Source organism: Primulina tabacum, chromosome 4 (assembly GCF_025594145.1).
Source record: "Primulina tabacum isolate GXHZ01 chromosome 4, ASM2559414v2, whole genome shotgun sequence".
In the NCBI taxonomy this organism is placed as follows: Eukaryota; Viridiplantae; Streptophyta; class Magnoliopsida; order Lamiales; family Gesneriaceae; genus Primulina; species Primulina tabacum.
In genome coordinates this window covers 1,485,574-1,512,561 of record NC_134553.1, presented here as the reverse complement: position 1 = coordinate 1,512,561, position 26,988 = coordinate 1,485,574, and the positions used below count along the sequence as shown (strand labels likewise).

Sequence of the window (26,988 nt, the reverse complement as noted above, 5' to 3'; positions counted from 1 at the left end):
TGGATAAAACAGTAGTGTTGTTGTTACAATTGGTATTGCGGGATGTAACAGATTCTACAAAAGATGAAGTATTGGCAAGATAGTAAAGGCCATGCTTTTGTCTACCAATCGCCATGATCCTCACAGTCAAAAGGTCCTGAAAGAAACAAAAAAGTTGGTAGAAAATAACACGACAATTGTGGTCTTTGGTGAACTGAGATATTGATGAGAGATAGAAATGAAAATCAGGAACGTGTAGTACGCGGCGCAGGACACATGATGGTGATATACGAACAGAACCGGTAGAATGAATAATGAATTGAAGTAGTGTTACCATTTGGAAGCCCAACTGAACCAAGAGCGGTTGCACATGGTTGCGAGTCGTGCAGTCGACTTGAGGTCCCTATAATGTGAGAATTTGCACCGCTATTCAAGATCCATTCATCAGTATTTGAAATTGACATTAGGCTTGTGAAGTTACCTGCAAGATTTGTCGTGGCTTCATTCATTGGCGAAGAATCACCAAGAAGTTTCAGAATCTGGCGGTACTGAGCATCAGTAAATGTATGATGCATCACATAAGTAGGTTGTGATTCATCAATTGGCCCAGACTAACCAGATAGTTGAAACTATTGTTTGCATAAGTCTTGGAATACTTCTGATTGAATTTCAAGAGCTTGTGCTGAGGAAATTTCTTATGTAATTTATGGCCTGGAGGGTAACCAATCAACTGAAAACAATTTTATTTGGTGTGTCCCTGGATCTGACAATTTTCACACTTTACTAAATCTTGTTTCTTGATAGATGAAGAATAAAATGCAGTTGTGGGAATTTTTGCAATGTGCTGAGAGGAAAATGCTTGACGAGTTGATTCTTCATGAATCACAATTGAGTAGGCTTGGTTGACAGAGGGTAGATGATTCATCATAAGAATATGACTCTGAATCAGACCATAGCTATCGTTCAATCCCATAAGAAATTGAATAAGCATCTGTTGTTCTTCATGGTCAAGATATTTTTGAGCACTTGCACACTCACATGAGGGAAGAGTTACCAGTAAAAGATATTCATCCCATAACCATTTGAGCTTTGAAAAAAATTCTGAGATAGAAGATGAACCCTGGGATAAATGAACAATGTCCCTTTGCAAAGAGAAAATTCTCGAACCAGATATTTTGTCAAACATTTCCTTCAGGTCTTCCCAGACCTTGGACACATCATTGCAGTAGATAATGCCACCGAAAATTTCCTTTGATACAGAACTCATGATCCAAGATAAAACAATAGCATTGCATCTCTCCCATTGATGCAAGGTTGGATTAGTGGCTGCTGGACGAACAGAGGAGCCATTAATGAATCCAAGCTTGTTCTTTGCTTATAGAGCCAGAAACATCGCGTTGCTCCAGACACCATAATTCTCGGTGCCAATGAGAGGATCTTGAACCAACGAGATTCTCGGATTATCCAATGGATGTAAATATAGAGGATCGTTGAACCCGATCGTTCCCGAATGAACCGCCATGAATTACAAGCTGATGTGATCTTTAGATTTGGATTTGCGGAAATAGAATACTACTGATACCATGTTAAGATTCAATTCGAACCATCATAAATCTCCATTGATGGAGATAATCAATTGATTGAAGATAATATCTCAATGAGAGTTTTTTACACAAGAAAAAATTGAAAGTGGAAGAAGAAGAACTTCCATGTATAAAACTTAATTCTAACAAGAGTTTTTAACTGTTATTGTATAGCTGTCATGTTGACTAACTAACTCTACCATATAGATCAAGCTATATATCTAACACTCAAGCGACAAAGAGGACAAAGGGACGGAAAAAGGAACGCGTAAAAACCATACAATTCACAACTCAAATACAGAATACAAATGTACATACTTATACATATAAAACAACAGAGAAAAAAGTGAGATGAAACAAGAAAGTATGAAATAGATCAGCGGGAAAATGGGATTACAAATCCCAAAAACAACATACACGCAGATGAATTCATACAGTTGAAATTTTATTAGTTGTCCGAAGATCTGCAGAGACACAATGCCTTTTCACAGGGTTGGACACATTAGGAGGCTTCGAAGTGACGATGGATAAATTTTCATCGTCATTATTATTTTTTTTAATGAATTGAATCCATTAAAATAGGTAAAAAGTTAGTAATACAAATACACTTGACATCCCTAGGAGATAGACTAAATACCAATCACAAACATACCATACATCCATCAGAACCACTAACACATATATCAACCTACATCAACACATTTGTCGCTTGTGGAACACAACGGTATGTATGAATCTTAATCTTCATGAAAATGGCATCAACATTAGGCGTCTCATTGTCGAAAATTACCCTGTTCCGAAGATTCCAAACCTGGTAAACTGTTGCAGATAGTGCTATGATTCTCATCTTCGCTAAAGTGGATGTCCCTTTGTAGTTGTTTCAAAAGGCTGTAAGTATTGAATTCGGAGTTGCTATGTTCTTCCTCATGTCAAGCCAATTGCGCACATTATTCCAAATAATCTTCGAAATTTTGCAAGAGAAGAATAAGTGATGTACTGTTTCAAGATCATCCTTGCAAAGAACACAGCTACGATCTGGAAGAAAGCCCATTCTATCCCGTGTCATAAGCTTCGAGTGGGCAACCAACCAAAGAACAAATCGATGTTTCGGTAGGATGCAACTCTTAGCCAACAATGGTTTCCACGGCCACACACCTTTTGAGCGCACAAAGTAGTGATATGCTCTTGAGAGGCCCCCACTCTGACCAAACCAACTTCGAAGTCGAGCAATGGCAACATCTTTGCCACCCTCAATTCTAACAATGTCATTTCTAATGCTCAAAATGTTCTTGATTAATGGTGAGTCATCATGCTTCCCACTCCAATTCCACACACCACCGAAACAACTGTAAACATGATTAACCCATCTAATCCACAAACTCTGCTTCTCCGAATGGATGTTCCACAATGTTTTAGCAAGCAATGCACAGTTCCAAGCCTTCAAATCTTTCAAACCCAATCTCCCATCCTCGAGTGGCTTACATAACATAGACCATGCAATGGGCGGATGTTTTGTGGGCCAAACAAATTTGTGACAAATAGAGTGTATAGAATTTATCACACAACTTGGGATAGGTAAAATGGATAGCCAGAAGCATTCAATACCTTGTATAACCGATCTGATCAACTCAATTTTCCCTGCATAAGATAATGACCATGAACTCACCTTCCTAGTTACGTTGTCAAGAAGATCAGTATAGTCTGCTGCACATAATCTCTTCGCCGCAATTGGTATCCCAAGATATCGGAAAGGTAGTGTCCCAATCGAGAAGCCCGTGATGTTCAAGATATCTTGCTTGTTATACTCATCAATGCTAGCCATAAAGATGTTAGATTTCAAGGAATTCATGCGAAGACCAGCCATGTTACCAAACTGATGTAGGCATTGCATAATCATCGATACACTATGTCTATCCCCATACGAGAATAAAAGCAAATCATCAGCATATGCTAAATGAGTTAATCTTAGGTTGGCACATTTTGGATGAAAGCTGAAGCTTGTGGACCGAGACATTCGTTTCAGCATTCTAGACAGAACTTCAATACATAAAGTAAACAGAAGAGGAGATAATGGGTCACCTTGTCGAAGTCCACGCCTACCTTGGAAGTGCCCATAATAGTGCCCATTAATCACAATAGAATACGACGTCGTTGTGACGCACTCCATAATCCAATCAACAAATCTGCAAGGGAACTTCAAAGATAACAAAACATCATGTAGGAAACCCCAGTCAACTGTGTCATAAGCCTTTTCCAAGTCAATCTTGAGAATACACCTCGGAGATCCACGCTTGCGTGCGTATTTGCGCATCAACTCTTGGGCTAGATGGATATTATCAACAATAGATCGCCCCTGGATGAACGCAGCTTGTGCCCCATCTACAAGATCACCCAAAAAACAGTCAACCTATTAACAATTATCTTTGAAATGATTTTGTAAAATACCGTACAACAAGAGATAGGCCGATAGTCTTTGACTGTACTCGAAACAGCTTTCTTTGGCACAAGGGCGATGATAGAATGGTTCCACTGTTTGAGTAGTTTCCCATTTGTGAAAAATTCAAAAACGGCTTTGCACACATCATCTTTAATTATATTCAAGCAACTTTTGAAGAATTTAGCTTCAAACCCATCCGGTCCCGGTGCTTTATCATCATCTATATCATACAAAGCTAGCTCAATTTCAACAACCGTAACTTGCTTAGTGAGCCCATCCCATTCATTTTCGCTAACAAACTGTCCCTCTTCGAACATGCCATCATCGAGAATGTCTCTGTCCATATTGGTTCCCAACAAACCCTTGTAATGTTCCACAAAACATTTGGCTACCCCTTCTGTGTCAGAGCATATGTTGCCATCTTCTCTTGTAACCGTCAAGATTGCATTCCTTTTGTTGTTTCTTTTTATCAAATCATGGAAAAATTTAGTGCAGCGATCCCCCTGTTTCAAGTAATTGATTTTCGCTTTTTGAGATATTTTCATTTAGTGAATTCGATTTTTATAAAGTAGGGGATCCTTGAAATAACTATTTTTAGTGTTTTGGTATCACATTTAAGTACAAAAAAATACAACAGTCAATTACAAAATTACTCCATTTTTTAAATAAAAATATCATAAAAATATATTTTAATAAATTTATAACTTATACATAAATAAAATATCTTATCCACTTACTATAAAAAAAATATCTTATCAAATTTCTAAATTATTTACTTTATTTTAAAATATTTAATTAATTATATGACTCCTAATTTAAAAAAATGTTAATTTAAATTTAAATATAATAAAAATGGTAACATTAAATAATTATTTCAACAGTACAAAAGGGCAATAGTAAATTCTTTTTAGAAAAGCTTTAAAAAATAGAATTTGTTAGAATTAAATTTAATTTTATGAAGGTAATGGGCTTAAACTTCCATATTGTGAGACCTGATTTTATTTCAATGGGCTCGAAAATTTATATAGTGTACACAATGGTACTGTTTCGGGCCCCCAATAAACTTTAATAGCTTTGTATTTGACCCAACAAAAGATCACTCGTACAGCCCAATTATATACACACACGATCCAAATTTGGAGAACCATTTCGAAAATTATGTATGTTTTTTTAAAAAAATTATAGGAAAGTAATAAAACATCATGTCTTCCATAAAAATAAAAATAAAAATAAAAATAAAAATATTTTTGTGATAAATTATACAATGCCATATGCACTATATAGATGACCACTCACTTAATAATATCTCGAAAAATAATATTATTATAGATAGACAATCAGATGTAAATAATGTATCGCGCTTTTAACGAAAATTATTTATTAATCTACGAGAAAAATTAGATGTTTTAAAGATTGATCACCGCCTAGACGTCGCGCCGCCCCCAACGGCAACGATCTTAGATACGATGAATATGGCTTCATTTTTTGTATTTATTTATAAGGAGAAATATATAAATTTGAGATTGAAAGGATGGAACATGGGACAACACTATACAATCATATGGTTCCTACGAAAACCCACACTCCACTATATAAAAAGTCCAGTTGGACCCACTGTTCTAGCACACACTCATTTGCCCTATTGATATATATATCATCGGAATATTAGAGAAAATTACATTGTACTCCTCGGATTGTCAAATAAATATCATTTCACACCTTTTCACGCAAATACTATAATTGGGGGGAAAAAGTAATTTATTAGTTAGAAATTTAACTTAATTCTTTTTAAAAAAAAGAAAAAGAAAAAGATGAGGATAAAATCAGAATGAACCAATATGTATAAGCTTATATTTGTATCTAGAGAATGTCATTTGTGAGACGGTCTCGCGAATCTTTATATGTGAGACGGGTCAATCCTACCGATATTCACAATAAAAAGTAATACTCTTAGCATAAAAAATAATATTTTTTCATGGAAGACCCAAATAAGAGATCTGTATCACAAAATATGATCTGTGAGATCGTTTTACATAAATTTTTTACTTTGTATAACTATTGAAGATCCTTCTAGTCGTGTTCAATGGTCCGAAGTGTGTTGGAAAGTCGAATTAGTTAAGTAAATAAATTGTAAGATTTTATCGATAGATAATTTTATTACATGTGTCCATTGAGAATAATTTTTTATTTTGTCTTTCATTTGAAAGAAGACGTATAAAACTTTATAATCTTATTATATTGTTGACCAAAGACCATGTTATATATATAACATAATTTGTTGGAATTAATTTTGTATTTATTTTGGAAAAGGTTATTTGCCCATCCATGAATTATATGTATTATACATATGCTTTTGCCTTGATGTCTAATTTACGAAGAGATTATAGACAATAATTTGTCTGTGAAGGTCTCACGGATCGTATTTTGTGAGACGGATATTTTATTTGAGTCATCAATGAAAAAATATTATTTTTTTATGATAATAGTATTACTTTTTATTGTGAATTATAATGTAGGGTTGAACTCGTCTCACAGATAAAGATTCGTGAGACCGTTTCATAAAAGACCTACTCGAGATTATATACGTATATTATAGATATGATTTCGTTAATTTATGGGAGATTATATATATAAATAAATTTGGAAAATAATGTGCATGCTACAGATAATATTATTTTGTTTGGAAGTTTTTTTTATCTATATCCTAATTTATTTTATAAAAAATTATATTAAATAATATTCATGTGTTATATTAAGGAGACCCTAAAATCGGAGTCACGCATAAAAACCGCCCGACCCAAGAAAACAAAAGCAAAGGTGGGTGAACTGGTGTGGAAACGATATCAACATGAACAAGGGAGAATCGGAGCAACGGGGGGTGACCCTCGATGATCTGAAGAACAAGATGGCGAGTTTCGCCAAAGAAAGAGATTGGGATCAGTTTCATAGCCCGAGAAATCTGCTTCTGGCCCTGGTTTGAGCCTCATTCTGAACTTTTTTCACGCCATTAAAATTTTCTGAATCTCGCTTTAAATATTGTGTCTGGAAAAAAATTGTCTCTTTTCAAGTTTTATGATTGGGATGTTGTTTCTTCTCCTCCTTTACGTGGTCGGTGACGGGTACACCAGGTTGGGAAAGGTGGTGGTGGTTCGTATTTGTTCTTGGTTGAATGGTAACTAGCACAAAATAACATGCTGATGCACTCATCTTTCTTTCTGTTCTTTAATTCGGTAACACCATTACCATGCAAAAAAGAGACTTTAGGTTTCTTGGTCTTCTCATTTTAACGGTCTTCGCTTTCCCATTTAATCCTGCTATTGTTCACCTCTGATTCTTGATAATCATTCTCTAAGTTTTCTGTTTATCCCTTGTGAAAATCCCATTGAAATATTGAATAAATTGTTTTTCTTTCTTCTATATCAATTCTTTCAACAAGCATATATTTTTTCCTATGTTCTAAAGCGTATATGGTTTAATATCTATATATAGTTCTTTTTTTTTTTAATGGAGATATATCTTTTAATATAGTTAGGGTCTTAGTCGAGAATTGAGACGGACCAGGATACAGCTAGCTCAATAATTTTTGGATAGAATTTGCAATTTTTCAAAATTGTACTTCAAATTTGTTCGTGGGTCCTTCTGTAGAGAACAAAAGTGTTGTGATAGACTAAAATGCTCTAATGGACACACTTTAATATTTATTGGAATCTGTTTCTTTCATAATTTCTTATATTGGGAATTCTTAAAGAAGAAGAAGAAGAAGTATAAAGTTAGTTGCTTGGTTTCCCATAAAAAAAGACAGGCCTTTTTTTCTGAAAAATTCCCTGAAAGTTCTTCCTCTCTCTCTCTTTTTTTTTTGTAAAGTTAACCATTTTTGTTTTGACAATAAATGTTTAGCTGTTGATACAACATTAATCAGCTCAATTGTTCAAAGACATCGTGTGTAAAAGGAAAAACCAGAAAATTCCTTTATTTTCAACAGCTTTCTTAGTACCTAAAACTGGCTCAGTATTGATTTTTATGTTTCTCACAATATCATTATAGCACTACTGTCAGAAAACACTGTCTGAAGCAACATCAGAACTGCCACCAACAATGATATGTTTCTACTTAGCCACACTTAATTTATCCGAAAGTGTGACTCAAAAACTAAAGTCATCGAAAAGTGCAGTGGATTTGGCACTCCTACACACAATTATCATCATCTCGTGTCTATTAGTTAAATGGTATATTCTTGCGTGCCTTGTTTTTTTCTAGTGCATAATATAATACATGGACTTGGGAGAAGTGAGAATAATGATGCCTTAAATTTGCTGCTCTACTTAGATTAAAATACATTTTTTAACCCAGTGCTGGGGACTCAAATTTCAAAGAATTTTTGGCGTCAGCAATTTTTTCGACATTTTACTGGTTAGCTGTTGAGCATGTTCTACCAAGTAAGCAAGTTGGCTATCGGCTTAGGCGTAGTTTTCTCTAATTCTCTGTTTGATCTATAATTTAAAGTGTTTGTAACCATTTTACGTGCATCAATCAGGTGGGGGAAGTGGGAGAATTGTCTGAGATATTTCAGTGGAAAGGTGAGGTCCCAAGAGGGCTGCCAGATTGGCAAGAAAAAGAGAAGCAACATTTGGGTGAGGAGCTTTCTGATGTTTTGCTCTATCTTGTTAGACTATCAGATATTTGTGGCATTGATCTTGGTAAAGCTGCACTCAGAAAGTTGGAACTAAATGAATTGAAGTACCCAATTCAAATCTCCAAAGGATCTTCCCAAAAACACAACCAAATTCATTGCACCAATGAGAATCAAGATCTTGTTGCATCTAATCATCATCAGTACCATGATGGTAGTGTTTGATGAATGAATCTTTTATTTTCAGTATTATTATCATCTTCCATCATATTATCGCTATTATTGTTTCTTCTTTTTTTCCCCTTTGTGTTTGTCAGAAGGAGTACAATCTATATTTGTGATATATTTATTTGAGTCACTCTATGAACTGTCATTTTGGGGTCTATTGAACCTTTTTTCGCAGCTTTTATTCCACCTTTAATTGTCCATTTTGTTCCTTTTGAAACTTACATTACACCGTGGATCGTGTTGTGGTACATGTAGAAAGTGGTCATTGAGTATTACTCCATGCTCCATGCCTAGTTGCCGACATGGCCAGGCCAACTGAAAGTTCTCCTACATATGGGAATGGGACCGATTTAATTTTATTTTTATTTTATATACAATTGCAGATGGGAATTTCCTATCTATATCTAAATCTTATAAGCATCCACAAGTGTAATTTGTACCCAAAACCATATGGATCTTTATCTATGCGTCAATATCTGTTCAAAAAAATTAAAAAATTATTGATAATGAATGTTTAATGCGAATCCAATGGGTGAATGACACATCATCGGTGCTCACAAAGGTGTGCACGGTAGATGTGCATGATATCAAAACTATATATATATATATATATATATATATATATATATATATTTTGTGTGTGCATTATTCAAAATCTTCGGCTAGTTAGTATTTAGCATATGATTCATATGTGTGTGCGCGCGCGCGCATTATTCAAAAATCTTCGGCTAGTTAGTATTTAGCATATGATTCATATATATATATATGTATATATATGCGCGTGTGTGTATTATTCAAAATCTTCGGCTAGTTTAGTATTTAGCATATGATTCTAAGTTATATTGGGCACTTGCAGACGAAGAAAAGTCTGCGCACTTGATGTGTGCCCAATATAAATTAACGTATTCGATAAAAAAAAAACATATAATTAACTCCCAAGAACTGGGCTTTGCTTGCCGCAGACAAATTAACAGCTAGCTCGAACATACGAATGTACGATGGACAAAAAAATCAACAGATAAGCGTACATATGAAATATTGTCGAAATAAAATGAAACTAGGTATGTATAATATATCCAAATTAAGATTTAATGTCGTCATGTCGGCCATTTGATCTCATTTGCTTGTAAGATATTATATAGAAAGACGTGGAGTTTTGACATGCATGCATGCTGCGCATCTGCAGAAAGGCCCGACAAGGTAACAAATTCTCCTGATACCCAAAATGCTTATTTCCCACTCAGATGCTGAGTTTTTTGGAGTTTAATATAAGATATTTTACATATATTTAATTAATTCCTTCATTATTACAAGTTAATTCGGTGTATATATCCGATAAAATGCAGATACTAGGAATCATCGGAAGAGTAAAGAGCTTTTGCTTCAATTAATTGATTATTTGAAGAGAATATCAATTCTCGATGCATATATTAATTCTAGAGTTAAAAATACTAAGACTAATAAATCACTTAATTTGACCAATATCTAGAACTTGTCTCCTAATCTATCACGGACTCTTAGATTCTTGACTAATTAAAATACAAATTATTTCAACACGATCGATGTCCATTATTGTAGTATACGAGGAAAATATTTTTATTTAAATAGAGATTATTTGTAATCTATTAAATGTATTTCACTATTATTTTTTTTCACCAGGTATACAATCGAATAAATAATTCATATTGTACGTTCTTTTTGAATCGGGCAAATATAAATTAGTTAAGCTGAAAGTCCAGATCATATTTGAAAAATGAAAACAAATTAATACCTTTACATATTGTCTCATTTTTACTCTAAATGATTGTTGCTTTCATCATAGAGAAATCTTTATAAAAAAATATCAATAAAAATTGCAAAAAATTAAATATTTTCAATCATTTATTACAGTCTTTTTTTTTTTAGAATTGTCATTTTGACGGAAATTTACTATTTTAAGTAAAAACTCAATTTTTATATGTATATAGATATAGATTGTCGGTAAGATTAACATAATATTTGTGCTTTTTTTCTTATACATTTCTCCTGGAACAACTTTCATTTAAATTGAATAATATTAAATGTCACACAACAAGGTTTGGATTCTTCTTCAAATCGAGTCAATCTGTTGCTCCTTCAAAATTGATAAATTGTCTGTCAATCATGTTCATCTGCACGTAAAGTCGTAGGAAATATAGACAACATTCAAAAGTAAGAAATGAAGGGAGGAATTGATAGATTTTTTAAATGTGAATCAAATATAGATATTCAATCATGGAATTCATAAAAGTATTGCGTAATAATAAATAGTAATGATCCAATAATAATGAATTGATAGCATAGAAAGTACCAACACAATGTCACGAAAGATGAGGATGGTCGGATGGAGACAACTGCGTTACCATATATTTTTACGAAGACTTTTTCACTGGTCGACATGTTTTTTTGCTTTAAATTCCAAGTGGTCCATTCCACATAGCCACCAATCATATAGTACACTTACAAGTGCATAAAAGCTTCCAATAAATCCTAGTACAAATGTCACGTGTTCAAAATTTAACTATTTATTAAATCCCAATGGGAATCATACACTTGTCATTTTCACCATTACTATTATTATTATTTTAAATTCCTTTTATCATGTTTAAGTATAGTTATAATAATAAGAGGAGCTGTTTGAGCTTGGGTTCGAGTTCGGTTCGATCCTAAATAACAATGAAAACACCCTCCGCCCCATGTAATCAAGAAAAAATAACAATATGCAAGGCGTCAAGCCAATGAACCTTGGTATAGTGACTGCAAGGTTGAAGCCCCAGGAAGTTTTGGGCATGACTCTCAACAAAAAAGGATCCCCACCCCCATTTCTTCGCTGCTTTTTGGATGTCAACATGACAAATAATTAATCCCCAACATGGGAAAAAAACGACTACCTCTACTTACACAATAAACATCCTGTAGGCACTCACAATCATAAAAGCATACACTAGTATCATATAAGAACTGAAAATAAACAATGACATTATAATGAATCATGTAAAAATTCATTCAACTATGAACAGATGTGTGAGTTAATTAACGAGGCTTACACTGTACAATAGCTGCTGCACGAGAAATGAACATGGAAGATTGAAATTGAGCATCCAGAAATTTCTATACTCTTTTTGTTTCATATTATATGTTGGACCATCACCAAAATTGGTAAGAGGCTGAAAAGATTAATCATGGAACCCCTGTTCTAATACGTGCTGCAACGCTCTTTTGATTCCCTCTTGATTGAGTGAGGTTGTTAGCTGTATTTCTTATACCTGATTACAAAATGAATGTATAATCAGATTACAGAGAAAAATAAGAAGAGTGGGTCCTAATAGTGGTACATGCCTGTCGTCCAGCTCGAGCAAGAAGTGTGTATTGATCTCCAAGCAGATTGCAAGATTTGAAGTCGCTGAATGATTTTTTACTCATAAGCAGAGGACAATGAACTTTTACGAATGGTTAAAGGATGGGAGTGTCGTTTGTTCGCACTAACATTTGAAAGCCACAGCTGCAAATCTTGTGAGACCACCCGTTTCTCGAATTCTTATCGGCTGATTCTCAAATCATCAATGCTGAGACAGTATCAGCATGAACCCAAACAAGTTGTTCTAAAATTGGGAGATGATGAGACGGAGACAAGAGAGGAAGAACATTCATCTTGTGTGGAAGTTGAAAGACTAGACTATGCATTTGAAACTCACGAATTATGTCTTTAAGAGATTTCTATGTTTCAGAAAATTAAAAAAATTTCAAATGCATAGTAAATTCGTAGTCCGAGCACCAGTTCTTTACAGTAGAAAATCAACACACGGCTATCAATGAGGACAAATACCCAGAGTTAGTTTACACCAACTTAACCCCCACAGACCCCTATGAACACTTTACAGCATTAAACCTTCAGCACGAGTGTTACCTTATCTTTGTTCCATTATTACATGTATATAGTAGAAAAAAGTATTTCACCCTCTAAATTCGTCAAAATGTTTGAAGTTTAATTTTGTCCCACCTATATTCATCTTAAGGCACCAAAATCAGAATTGACATGACAAATGCATGTGCAGCCAATTTTCAAGTTGATATTTTACTATAATCGAAATCAAATTAGCATGGATATTAACAAATGCTAGTCCTACCCATCTTCCTTCAGCAGTTCTCCAATGTTTGTGTCGAGACCAGGAAGAGATTCAATAGTTAAATGGTAATTTGCACTTAAAAGTATCAGAATCTACCGAAGCATCCTGCAAAGCACAGCATAATTGATTGAAAGCAATTGTGATTAGATTTTATGTATATGCATTCCCATATGGTACAATGATCAAAATAATGTGATTAGATAATCTACAGAGAGATGAAATAAGGATGATTTTATATTCAAAAATGAAATTTGGAGGTGTTTTTATACATTTCCAAAAGTTGTGGAGCGGAGATATTTTCCATGGAAGGGAATTGTGGCTCTAGAGCCCAGCGTCAAATCTACAACATGAAGGATTGGTGTTGCAACGCCTCTCTTTTGTCACTCAGCCAACAAACTCGGTGTCACAACACATTTTCTATGTTTTTACACCAAAAAGACTCAAAGTCGCAACTCCAAATATAGTCGCGATGTATGCAGTCCACCCCTGCAATAAGCTAACTTCCCATATATAATTTTAAAATTTTCAAACAGGTAATTTCGTATATTAATTTTTCATTCACCACTATCAATTTTGAACAAACAAGCATACTTCGATAATTTACTCTTGAAATAAATTATGTATATCCTCTTTGTTTCGATAGTCGAGAAACACGTTCAAAAGAATTTTTGATTATGGTCTTAAACCCATTGTTCTATAATTCACGACATCCTAGAAAAAGATTTTCATCCAAATCTTTGGGTTGAACCAAAAACTATTTTTAACAATTTTTAGTAGTACCTTAACTTTTAATATTTGCATGTTAATGAATTCCATAGAGTTATTAAAAAGCTATTGAAAATTTGAATACACCTAGACTTTTATAGAGTTTTTAAAACTCTATGCTTAAATACCACTTGACTTTATAAAACTGTATGAAAATCTATTTTGATTATCACTATATTTTTATAAAGTGTGCAAAAATATTGATTGAATACCTCTAAACTTTTAAAATCTACAAAAACCATTAAATCTCCAACATTGAATACAATCACGAACACTCAAGTGATGATGATATTACGTTCCTTCTCTTAGGACATAACCGGTCTGGACCTAAATGCAACAAACTATAAAACTGAATTAAAAAAAAATGAAGTCAATGCAACAACAGCAGCAACCAGAAAATAATATATTCACATCAGTTATATAACTCAGTACCTTCATGGAAATCATATATCGAACCTGTCAAAGCACTTGCAATATCTTGGATGCTCGTGTGAGGTTCTACATAATAAGTAAAAAATTTTAATATCTAGTTGCTCACCCATAAGCCAATGAGCATTACTAATTAGTATCATTTGGGCAGGCAGGAAAACTCAGGCATCATTTTAGTACAAAAATGATCATATCATGCATGAAAATGGGAGTCGCTGGGTTTTTTTATTGTCAAATTACATCCAGAAACAAACCGTGTGTTATTTTACCTTCTACTATTTATAATTTTAATCAAGTTCTGTGGACTGCTTCCATACTTTAAAGTAGTCTGCTGTATTTTCAAAGATTGAGACATGCTTCTGACTCTTAAAAAAATTTGAAACACATATTTCAGAAACAGAAGAAAAAAAGTTTGGAGTGTTTATTCAACCTTCTTCTAAACACTCCACCGATCCTAACACCTGGTATCGGAGAGGGTTTATCTCGTTCTGAAATATCTTCTGCAAAAGCTATGGTATCTTTCAGTAAGATTACCATGTTCTCTAAAGAAAACTTCGATGACCGGAAAATCAAGATGAAAGCTCATCTTACAGTACAAGACAATGACATGTAATATGTCACCAATGATGGTCCCATCAAGATTATAAAAGCCAGTACAACAGTGGCTATAACATAAATAGCTCCAACACCAGAGCACATAGGAATATGGGACTGGGGGGGAACGTTGGCTGTGGTTTATTTCGTGGAGAGGCGCGGTGTGTGTGTGTTTTGCGGATTTGGTGACGTGGGTGATATGGGTGCCAGCAGTTTTGCATCATGTACATTCTCACCGCCCACCGCCTGCATTTCCCTTTTATAATCAGTGGGAGTAATTTTTTTTTAATATAAAGAATAATCTATGTACAATTTATTTATCAACTCTCTATAAACTATTTTTTTAATATAAAGAATAATATTTATTATTAACTCTCTATAAACTATACTTTCAAAAAATAATTTATATAAAATATATATTTTTCTCTTGATATTGTTTTATTATAATTATATTATAAATTATGTATTAAATTTATATTTATTTGTTTAAGTCCCCAATCGATAATTGCCTTTATCCATTTAATTTGACGAATTCATAGATTAAATTCGTGGAAAAATGATCAATTTTCTTAATTTCATGAATTTAGGAGGATACTTTATTGCAATTTTCAATCCAAATACTTGTTTTTGACAATTTGATTCTATCAATAACTAATTCAGCTGATAGCAATTATATGATTTGTTAAACATTTATCAAATATATAGAATGGTTACACAACAAAATTACATATTTTTAGAAAATAAATTAACATAATAAAATTCATATGTTATCCCTTGATTCTACTTTTTTGATAGCAGATATTTATATAGAAAAAGTAGGTAATCTAACCAACGAATATTTAATATAAGAATAAAGAGTTTTTTTTTTTTCACTTGTGAAATATCGAAAATATACAATTATTTGATGTGAAAATTAAATAAAAATCTTAAACCTTAATATTTTATAAAAGTTGTACAAATATCATATACACTAACTGGAAATATGATGAATCGAAAAAACATTCTGATGATATCTCATAGATGGATCAAAACGACAAGCTGACAAAACAGTTAGAAAGAAAACTCAATTTACGACAAGTCCCATTTCAGATCGACTATACTAGTTCGGATGTTATCTACGCTAACTGAATGCTGCAAAATCGAACTGAATGACACAATTACAACAACTGACAATACCTTATTAGTATAGATAATGTCTGAACTAGTCTAGCAGAACTGAAATACGACTCGTAATAATTTGAGTTTTCTTTCTAACTATTTTGTACGTTGGTCATTTTGATCACTAGTATATGAGATATCATCAAAACAATCACACTCAAGGGTTTGGTGAAAAAAAAAAAATCAAAGAGTAATAGGTCAAAAAGACCATTCACTTTGCTATCATTTATAATAACAAATTTTATATTTAAAATCAATCAACATAGTTTATGAAAATTAAAAAGTAGAACTCACAAGTCACCATAAGTTGTTTCACATGCACTCTTCTACAGATTCAGCTCACTCATTTCTTCCGTCGCAAAAATATAGTCGGCTACAATGCAAAACTGCTACATTCAAAAATCTCGGAAGCTCATTTTTGGGTCTTGAGGTTTCTTCCCACCACGTCCTCTGCTGCCACGATATCCACGTCGCCCTCTTCCCCTACTCCGTCCCCTGTGTCTCCCATACCCTGAAAACGACTTCCCATGCTTCATCTCCACCAGTGAATGCAACAACTCATCGCAAAGAATGCATCCAACGTGCAACGTAGTTCCATCCTTTAAAGGGGTCGTCTTCTTATTAAAGTCTACCTCTATGATAGTTGAGTCGCACTCAGGACACTGGTCTTCAGTCGTAGAGATCCTATGAGCGCCTTCAGGAAGGGAAACAAGGCACTTGCACATATTGCAATAAAGCCTCCATTTGGGAGCGCTGACTGGATCCAGCACCATTGTGCCGTCACATTCTGGGCAAGCACAGACGCCTTGGGATACCATGGAATGCTGGCATGTGGGGTGTGGGCAGAGGAAACATGGCATGCCAGCTCCCTTCCCCAACGTAACAGCACTACTTGTTTTACTTTCACCGAATATATTTTCGATGCCTTCAAATGGCGGATTGTTGAAACAGTAAGGGCAGAAAGGGAAGGATTTACCGTCTGGACCGGGCATCGAGAAGATCAAAAGCTCGAAATTATCTAGAGGGCAGGTTAGTTCCTTGTATAGCTGGAAGAAAAGAGAAACCAGGTATGTAGCAAGTGCAACTAAGCTAATAAAAGGAACGGTAAAAAATGACATCAAAGCCAGACAGTCAACATAGTAAGGAATCCAACATTAGCATCTCTTTATGAAATACTCGCGGTCTGATATCTCCAAAACGCAATATGCCAGTTAAAGTACGAAAATAGTTTGCCAGTTCATTTACCAGATCGAAACCATGTATACTAATGTAGTTGAAAGAATCTCAGGACAATTGAATATAACCATCAAGCAAATCTGACACACAAAGAAACTAATCGCTATAAAATTGGGATCACATCTATGTTCAAGATCACAATATTTTATATTTTATACATATTACAGACTTATAACAAAATACTGCCCAACAGGGGTTCGTTTCTAAGAGGGTTAAAGTCACTGAACACAAAAATTAACGCAAAAACCAAAGTTTTGAATAGGTATACTAGAAGAATGAAAAAGATCCGATGCAGTTACTCCAACCTCAGGGGAAAAAATACTGAACACTCAAATTCCATGAGATAGTTGTGGTTACCTTGATTGTACCCTTTTGAGGAGTGTAATAAATTTCCTCACATGTGGCACAGTATAGCCGTGATGGCTGGCTTGATATGTGCTTCATGTATCTCAAACATTTGCCACATTTACTAAGAACACGCCCAGAATCTGAGAGAGGAGAAAATTCCGCTTCAAATAGCGCATCCATGTTTTCAATCTACACTGGAGCAAGAAGCATCAACTTATAAAGAATACAAGCTATCTGTATGGAAAAAGTCTACAAGCTAGCTATCTGTATGGAAAAAGTCTACAAGCTATCTGTATGGAAAAACGACAATTCAAACTTGTCCCATCAACAGAAATAATTTCTAACACAGAATACAAATTAGAAGAAAAGGATAAAATGCAAAAAAGTTAGAATGCCTCGCAATGGAAAGCTAACTCAATATAATCTTCATCACCTGCTTGACAAAGTAAATAAACTTCCTTTTGAATTGCTCTATCACATGCTCTACAACTATAGAATGGTCCGCCTGACCTTTGGCCACAAGGCTGATCTGGTGCTCAATGAAACTTCGGATGTCAGGCAAACAGAGATCTGGATCTATACATTGGTAGCCTCTTATTAAGCTGATACCTAAAACAGTAGGATACAATCTTCTACCTGCTTGTACCTGTAATTCGGATACAATGGCACGTTAATTCTAACAAGTCGACAACTTAAAAATACATATTCCACCTTTACTCAAGTTCAGTCGTGAATTTAAATTTATATAAGCAATAACCTGTACATAATTGCGTTCACAAATGTTGTTGATATGGACAGGAATGGATGCATCTGTCCCTATGCCATTTTTTTCCATCAACGATATAAGTTCACTTTCACTAAGGTAATCTGGTGGTTGCGTGCTTCCCTGAAAGTCCAGAAAGTTTATAGATAGTAGGGAAGAAACCTAGTATTGCGCTTTAGTATATCTCATCACATCACATGGATTGAGCACATTGGTGTTATCACCACAAAAAGCTGAACTGTTGTGATTCACATATATAGTCACCAAAACAATAATTTTGGTGTGATTACTAACCAAAGATTCACTGGCCAATTTTTCTGAAAGCTAGATTAAGCACTCAATCAATACCAAGAATAAGTTCTCTGCCTTTCACCAACTTCAATTCGAGAGTCCAGCATAAATAGTTAAGGACATTGAATTATTACAGAAAAATAAAGACCTGTTACGTTTCAGGATCACAAAAAGTTCACAAAGAAAAATAAGGAATAATAGGAGCACCTACTACTCTTAGCACAAAATAAGAAAGGGAAAAAAGGAGAATAATGTACATCTTAACCAACAAATCAACTAAAAAGTTTTGTTCTTCCAATACCTCGTCGATTTCAATTCTCGAAATGCGAATATTCTCCCCTTCAGAAAACTGAGGAATATTTATCTCACTTACTGCCAACCACGGCATGATAGATGTGAATCCTTGAGCTATGACATGCTGTCCAACACAATGGAATGATTCTCCACCAGCTTCAAATTGAACTTTTACCCTGGAGGAAATTAAAATTATGGATAGTATATCTGCACGCATAAATATTGATAACTAACTGTAAATAACAAAAATTTATATTGTTCCATGAAGAGTCCCAATACATATAAAAAATAGTAACAAATGAATGAAAAAACCGGTTATAGATAAAGCACAGGCATCAGATTCAAGTTCTATTAGTTTAGTTCCTTTTTTGATAATCTGTGTTCTTTGATGATGAATAATGTAAAACATAAAAAAATGTTAACTAAAGCAGAACATATGATACAATATGGTATGTTAAAACCCATAAAGTTGCACCATCCTCAGTCATGAAGAAAAAACGTGAATAAAATTTTTTTTCCGACAATGTAACTAGACTCCAAATTAAAGCACAAAAAATTAACTTCAGGACAAACAACCTCAAAATGCTTCTAACCCTCTAGTCTGTAGAGCTACCATATGATGTAATTCATGCCTCAATATAATATGCAGCTGCCAAGCCACATGCACAATAGTATCAGCATGCTAACATATTTTATGAAAATCGCTTCATAATAACTTTCCTGATTCATAAATATCCACAAACATCAACTAGTGCATACGGATATTGCAGAACACGGGGTCTACTTAGCTCACTTCAAAATCATAATAGACTGAAAAATTAGATCCCTCTGTAAAGTAGAAATTTTCCGTACAATTCAGGAAGACAATGAAATGTTTTAAAAATAAAATGGATTTTCTATATAATGACACTTGAGAAAAACAAGGAAAAGGATAAATTTATTTTTTTAAGAATAAAACAAATATGAGAAACAAAAAAAGCATTCATGGAAGACAGTACTCACAAATGTCAAATGTTAAAAAAATAAAGAATTTTACCTTGTGTATTTGCAATCGGGAGAAAGAGATCCGAGAAAATGTTGACAGATGTACTGGTAGAGCTTCCATGCATCATGCCCCAACATATCCTCGGTAGCTGAAGCCATTGGAGTAATTGGGGGATGATCACCTGCATCACTTCCTGAACGTGGTTTGTGATAACCCTCAGAGAGAAGATGATGCACGTAACCACCCCATACTGGATTCTGAACAAGTGCCCCAAGAGTGCCCTTGTAATCAAATGAAGATGGATATGCAGTGCTCTCTGTACGAGGATAGCTAAAGCAGCACCAAATAGAGAATAAAAATTAACATTCATAGCAATTATGATCAAATCAACAAGAGACCCAACGAAATATCACATATAACATCATCACTATGCATGATCTCAAGCTGTAACACCAAAAGAAGGGGGGAATTTTCCATAAAGCTCGCATTATTTTTATGAAAATGCAATTATACAGCAATGGAATGGCACAAGTACTCATCGGAATGACAGTGTAAACTGTTGAATTATTTGTGCCACAAAATTCTAAATAAAATTGAAATAAGGTGTTCGAAAATCTGGGGTAATATGCAGTATGGAGTATAACTACTTTCAGTCAATTTCTGTACTAAAATTCCACAGTACTGTAGATTTCTTTAAGAATGAGAAAGATGAAAGTTTCCAACCTACAGGTAAGGTTACTTAATGTGTGGTCTAGCAATCAGCAAGCATGTCATTTTATTAATGGTATGTGATTTTATCTAATACACGACGTTGCTAGAATAACACAAAATAGTAAGAGGAAAACTGATGAGAAGGGGAAACCTGATAAAACCTTGTGTATATAATCGCTCTGCCAATTGCATAGCCAGGTGAGGTCCAAAGCCCAAAGCACTTGAAGCAACCTGGAGTTAGTCAAAATTGCCATAATTAACGTTTTTATTCCCTCCCATTCATGCTGTCCTCCCGCACTAAAAAATTCAAGCCGGCAGCAGAAAAAATTAGTTGCTAAGAGAATAATTTAATTTTCCATTTTGAAAACAGTCTAAACAAAAGTTGAGTAAATTTCACAAAAAATGGGTGAAAGGCACTAATTAATAGTCTGACAGTAAGGGCAAATCATTCGGATCACAAGAAAGGTCAGGAAACATCCACTCAGCATGGTCTCACCTTCAGAAGGTTCACCGTGTTTAGACCAGTTGGACGACCTTTTGACTCCTGTTTTTCTGATATATCAGTAACTTTCAATATTCCATCTTCTTTTACAAAGTTCTGGAACATCATAGTAATCTGAAACAGAAATATAATTTCAGGATTCGCTGATGATATGAAATAGAATGGTCGAACTTAAAGATAGAGGACCTCACATCTGAGTCAAATAACCTGTGGCGCTCCCATTCTAATTTGAGTTCGTAGCCTTTGTGTATTATGTGAGGATGCAACGCCCAAAATTTTTCTGGCTTAAAAGTAGTAATTTGTAGGTGTCGTTGCACACAAAATCCAAGAGTCGGAGTTTGGCACGGTCCATAACTGCAGATACGATCAATAAAATTGCTTTAAGTTGCAAAATAAATGGCCAAGAAAAATTAGGCTTCAAGAGAAGTAGCTGCTGCTGAAAAAGGTCATTAGTAAGTATATGAGAAGGATAACATCAAAATGATCAATAGAAATCACCAAACATGGCCCGGAGTTGAACTAATGCAAAACAGTAAACTGAGCTATTAACAAGTTTCTAACATGATCGATATATTCTATACATATTGTATTAAACTAATTACAGAATGTAGGATTTATTCATAAGAGAACTTAGTCACGACAATTTTCTCAGAATTGATTGCCAATAACACAAGATTTAAAAAAAACAAACACACACACACAAACACACAACACATGATTTGAGCAAAAATAACTGAGATGGATAACAATAAAGCGATTCCACTGGAAAATTGAGAGAATTGCATAAAGAATGATATAGCAACAACGTTGCTGTGGTTTTAAACACAATTGTCATTGATGTATTAGGCTATCAAGCAAAAAAAAAAAAGAAAAAAAATCAGCAGATATTCTCACAGCCATAGAGACTAAAAGATTCTGCTGGGAAAAAATGGCTAGACACGGAGAAAGACTGACGAGATAACTCTTGAATCAAGGTTTCCATATTTCCCATTGAAATAGCTTGTCTGAAATCTTGTGAAGGCGACACCAACTTTCAAATCTATCTCTTGGCGGGCGTCCACAGCCAATGCCTCATTCTTGTTAGGTTCGACGAGGCTATCCATGGCTTTATGAATATCCTTCTCAGTGACAGATGAGAACCGAGCACGATAAACTTTTTTGCCATCTTTCAAGTGGAATCCAGTGCACTCAATGACTGAAACCAAATGAATATAAGAGCAAGAAATGGCCATTTTTACAGAAAAGGCAGCTTCAAAACATAGTAGTAGACTATAAGCTGTGGCATTGAAACAAAAATACCTTCAAAACATATATTTTCACCTTCACGATCACAATCCAACCACAACACTAGATGTCCACAACCACGAGCTTCTTGGCTTAAATGCCTACAAATGTGAGCCTTTCTCCAGAAGCATGTTAACAATGTGAAATGTCTAGTTCAAAAACAAAAGGAATTTTGAAGAAAAAACTAAATGGTATATTATTATATAATTAAGAGTAGAATTGGACATTTGTCAGAACAAGAATAATGCACACTATGTCTTAGTGGAACTGAGATGTCTTTTAGGGGGGAAAATACAAAAAGACCAAATAAAATGATTGAGTGGAAATAATTAGTCATAAAGAACCATCAGGAGTAAATGGCATAGCGATTGTATTCATAATATGTACGAAGAATTTACACATCAAGCTTTACATGTTAGATTTATGACATTCTTCTACCCTATTTTTAATCTCGTTCTTGAACATGCTTCTGTACTTTCTGCTGCGATAATTGACGCCTTGGGTTATGATGGCATCATAGATAAGACTCCTACCATGACTCAAAATAAATCTTTCTTTCATTCTGTCACTTGATATGTGATCAAAGCTCATGCAGGTAACAACTTTCATTTCTCTACATGTTTGTCTACATGTGTAGAGCTGTACACAAATTAATCATCTATCAAATTTGTGCACATCTATCAAATTGCTGAATGTATTTTATATATGCAGCATATAACAACAGTAGAGCATGTGCTTTAATACAGCTCTTAAAATGGAGGAGAAAGCTAGTTCTGATTTTAAGAAGTCAGTTAATCAGAGCACGTGAAGTCATATTACTTGAAAATAATCACTTTAGTTCCCTCAACTCTCTCCCTAAGAAGTAAGTAGATGCCTTTCTAACACAAACTTTAAATTCAAAGGTGCTTTGCATACAGTCAACTGGTACGGGACAAAATATTACCAACAAGTGGAAGGGATTTGTAAGTGGGACTACTTGAGTAATGTGTCTAAAGAAACAAACGGTGAGTTTAGTTTTCTTAATTTGCTTCACATTTTTTTAATATAGATTATGCATCACATCTTAATGCTACCAAAGACGCGTGTTTCAAGTCTTAGTGAAATACCAGAAAAAGATGTGGCCATGTAGCACAATGAAATATTTTACCTTTGGGTTAGATTCTGTCTTAGCAATTGAGGCGTCGAAGAGATCCAGAGGATTTGTAGCATTCCAATCTTGATATCGAGCTGGAAAATCTACACTAAATGTCCAACAAAAAAATCTCAATAAACATCAATTTTTTGGAACTCATACAACTCAAGTATTAGAAGAGACGATATCTTAATTTTAGACAGTGTTCTAAATGGCGGTCGAGGCGGTCGCCTAGGCGGTAGGCGGCCCTCGACCGCACTGCCTACGCATGAGGCGGGTGTTTTAGGCGGCCCAAACTATACGGCGTTGGGGATGCGGGTCGAGGCGGTGAGCAGGCGGCGAGGAGGCGGTCGAGGCGGCGAGGATGCGGTCGAGGCAGGCGAGGCGGACAGTCAAGATTTTTAAGTTGTAATCAACAATTTTAAAAACCTAGTCAACAATTTAAAAACCTAGTTAACAATTTTAAAAACCTAGTCAAAGTCAACTAATTTTAAATACCAAAACCCTAGCACATGTAGATGATTTGGAAGATTAGTTATGTTTAGTATAATACTTGTTCTAATGATGAATAATGGATTGAAATTTTGAAATTTAAATTTAGTTTTTTGGTAAAAGTAATTATATTACTTTGTTAGCATATAGCATTAATATGATCATGAATCTTCATTAATTATCTTGTTAGTTTGCATATATATATTTATTTGTACATTATTTAGATGATATTATATTGTATGAAGATTCTTTGTGGTTAAACATTATTTAATTACACATCTTACATAAAAAATGATGACTATTTGTGATTATATTGCATGATTATATATGATTATCTATACAAAATTATTTAAAAAAATTCAACGGTGCCTAGGCGGCCGAGGCGGTAGGCGGTCACCGACCGCCCCGCCACTGCCTCCCGCCATTTACAACCTTGATTTTAGATAAATGTCTTGTACAAGGACAGAAATCCAACTTTCACTGGAGAAACTATCTCGTTAAATTCAAAAACTTCCAAGATAGGAGGAACTAGTACAGCTCTCACAATGGAGGGTTCACTCGAAGAGGTAGAGAGTGTTCACATCCTTACAAATAAGATCCACACTATAAATATTCATAAAATTCACCTAGCTAGAGCTCGAATTTTTCCATGTAAATCAAAAGTTTACATTGCTATATTTGCATTATACTATTCATGCAGAAATTCTACATGTATGGGACCATCATACGACTTGATACAGGAGAAAGGGTGGAAAGTAAGTTTGTAAAAAGACCATGGACATCAATCTCCAACATCTATAAAGTGAAACGTATGGACACAATGGACACCTGAAGAAATTCGACATTAATTAGCATATGAATGATCGAGAAAACATTTACATTTGGAAAAACTTGAGTAAGCATTCCTGTTTCAAACAAAGCAAGGACTTTTACACTACGACTCTCCACTTTATTCTCATGCACGTGTATAATTATTGTCGCTATGAATGTTATCATATAAAGAATGTAATAATTCACAAAGTGAAGATCTAGAGACGCGTTTTGAGTTATTGATCTCTAAATTTTTCTTTGTCAATGATTAGTCAACAAAGGGTAGATTTTGTTGTTTGAGAGGCGCACTCCTGAGTAGGACTAGACCCTAGAGTTTGGCATCTCTCAGTGCATGAGCATTACTTAGGAGACACCAGCACACATGAACAGGACTAGCCCCAAGAGTTGGATGTCTCTTGATTAATGAGTATTAGTTTGGAGACAAAACACGAGTAAGAAAGCATAAGATTTCAACTGCTCTTTCAAGCTGAGAAAATATTGCAGTAGTAGTTCTATACTTCTATATAATTTATTCTTGAATTTTATGGGAATCTTAAGGGGTACATACTTTGTGCAATACCTTAGAACAATCTATGGCAGAAAATTAGATGTGATATTAAAAATAAATTCCCAAAAGTGAACCTCAGGAAGTCATGCAATTTGGGCTGGATGTATAGTTACTGGTCAATTAAGGTTTCGATATATTCAATCTGTAGACCTAACTGAACGGTTCAAGGAGATCATTTTGGCACGACAAGTGAAACAAATCGAACGAGAACTTGTTGAAGATCGTTGGGTAATATATCGGCACCCACCCACACTATTCAATGACATCATCATGTCAGATAGCAAAAAAATCGAGAAAGATACACTCTTTAGGAAAATTTTAACCTGAAAACATGGCCAATCACTGACGTCACTTTATAATGCACGGGAAATCCCAAAAACATCCCATCAAACTCATGCACCTCGGTACTCCCCCTTCGGTTGGACATCTGCAATAAAATGAACCTTTTCAATTCAAGTAAACAGATCTTGATTATATAATCAACCGAATAACAATACTAGATAAAATCCAATTCCAGGTAAAGCCAGAATCGTTCAGAGATCAAAACATAATTTTCAGTCATCACTCAATTAAGCCAATCAAACCTGCAAAAGGTCACTTTACCAAGCGAAACAAAAAACTTCTGATGCATATACATGTGACAAAACCAGAGAAAGCCATAATCTTTAATATTTTCTTTTTCATATCACCACCTCCAGAGCAAATACAAAACAGGTAGCTATTAAACTGGCTCAATGAATTCCATTAAATTTGTAAAAAAAAATATGACGACATACACGGCCACCGGAAAGTACTGAAGCGATCGAGAGAGCAATGCTCGGCTTCTCTGCCACCTGAATTCATGAAATGTAAAAAATGTCAGACTTCCAAAACAAGCTGCGAATTGAGTAAAAAGCAAGAGTTTTCTTGCAAATCTGTTACCATTAGAACTTTAGGTGCCATAACTGAAGCTCCAGGATGGATTCTTGTGAACCAGCTGATTGAATCGGAGTCCTCTAGCTAGGGATATTTGGAATGCGACTGTATACTCGAGACGGATGGCCCGTGGACCTGATATCGGATCGGTTATTGCTTATCCAACCCGAATATTAACCAACGATAATTTTTGACTCATCTAACTTAATTTAATTTAATTTAATTAACTGTTCATTTTTCACTTATCACTTCCAAACAAATAAATGGACTTGATCCTCATAGATTTGAATTCTCTTTACATCAAATCTATGAATCTCAAATATATTATTCTACTTTTGTGTAACTAATGCAAATGACTCCTACTCATCTATCAGCTCCTCTAGTAGATCGGTGCGGTTTTACGAAGCGTCTAACTAACATATAGATTTAAGATTTCATTTATTGTTTCGTTATTAACGATCACAGTATAATCGAAATCTATGAATTTCAAATCCATCTCCCCAAATACAACCTAAATAATCTTAATTTATGGAAATTTGATAATAATGTAGCAACTTTAACTTGTTTCCGAATTATGCGTCAGGTTTCTATGTATCTCCTATATTATTTTATGTTATACATTAAGTATTTCTCCCTCGATGAGTATATATGTCAACTTTCATAAAAATAAAAGAGACTCACATGATCAAATGATATTGGAATATGAAGA

The 26,988-nt window shown here is 34.5% G+C and overlaps 2 protein-coding genes and 1 long non-coding RNA gene across 8 annotated transcripts; 1 reads left to right on the top strand and 2 right to left on the bottom strand.

Annotated features, from left to right (window-relative positions):
* The first annotated feature begins 6,786 nt into the window (after positions 1-6,786).
* LOC142541389 (uncharacterized) lies at positions 6,787-9,057 on the top strand. Its single transcript, XM_075647924.1, has 2 exons — positions 6,787-6,973; positions 8,534-9,057. The coding sequence occupies exons 1-2, from the start codon at positions 6,848-6,850 to the stop codon at positions 8,852-8,854; spliced, it is 447 nt and encodes a 148-aa protein (XP_075504039.1). The 5' UTR covers positions 6,787-6,847; the 3' UTR covers positions 8,855-9,057.
* A 2,769-nt stretch (positions 9,058-11,826) lies between these two features.
* On the bottom strand, positions 11,827-14,875 carry LOC142541388 (uncharacterized). Of its 3 annotated transcripts, none has more exons than XR_012819328.1 (3): positions 14,200-14,875; positions 12,215-13,107; positions 11,827-12,141 (listed from the first exon to the last, which is right to left on the bottom strand). It is a non-coding gene; the product is annotated as an uncharacterized LOC142541388 (long non-coding RNA). The 3 variants fall into 3 exon arrangements; XR_012819327.1 differs by lacking the exon at positions 14,200-14,875 and adding an exon at positions 13,272-13,693 and having other exon boundaries at positions 11,828-12,141; XR_012819329.1 differs by lacking the exon at positions 14,200-14,875 and having other exon boundaries at positions 11,831-12,141; positions 12,215-12,278; positions 12,363-13,693.
* A 1,271-nt stretch (positions 14,876-16,146) lies between these two features.
* LOC142542235 (DNA topoisomerase 3-beta) lies at positions 16,147-26,434 on the bottom strand. Of its 4 annotated transcripts, XM_075648750.1 has the most exons (15): positions 26,286-26,434; positions 26,141-26,197; positions 25,688-25,791; positions 23,510-23,603; positions 22,378-22,477; positions 22,033-22,273; positions 21,270-21,432; positions 21,073-21,192; positions 20,728-20,807; positions 19,917-20,195; positions 18,888-19,056; positions 18,290-18,418; positions 17,966-18,178; positions 17,542-17,721; positions 16,147-16,994 (listed from the first exon to the last, which is right to left on the bottom strand). In XM_075648750.1, exons 1-15 carry the CDS (start codon positions 26,304-26,306, stop codon positions 16,344-16,346), a joined length of 2,601 nt encoding a protein of 866 aa, XP_075504865.1. In that variant the 5' UTR covers positions 26,307-26,434; the 3' UTR covers positions 16,147-16,343. The 4 variants fall into 4 exon arrangements, with proteins under 4 accessions (XP_075504865.1, XP_075504867.1, XP_075504866.1 ...); XM_075648752.1 differs by lacking the exon at positions 26,286-26,434 and having other exon boundaries at positions 22,378-22,463; XM_075648751.1 differs by lacking the exon at positions 26,286-26,434 and having other exon boundaries at positions 23,510-23,598.
* Between the last annotated feature and the right edge of the window lie 554 nt (positions 26,435-26,988).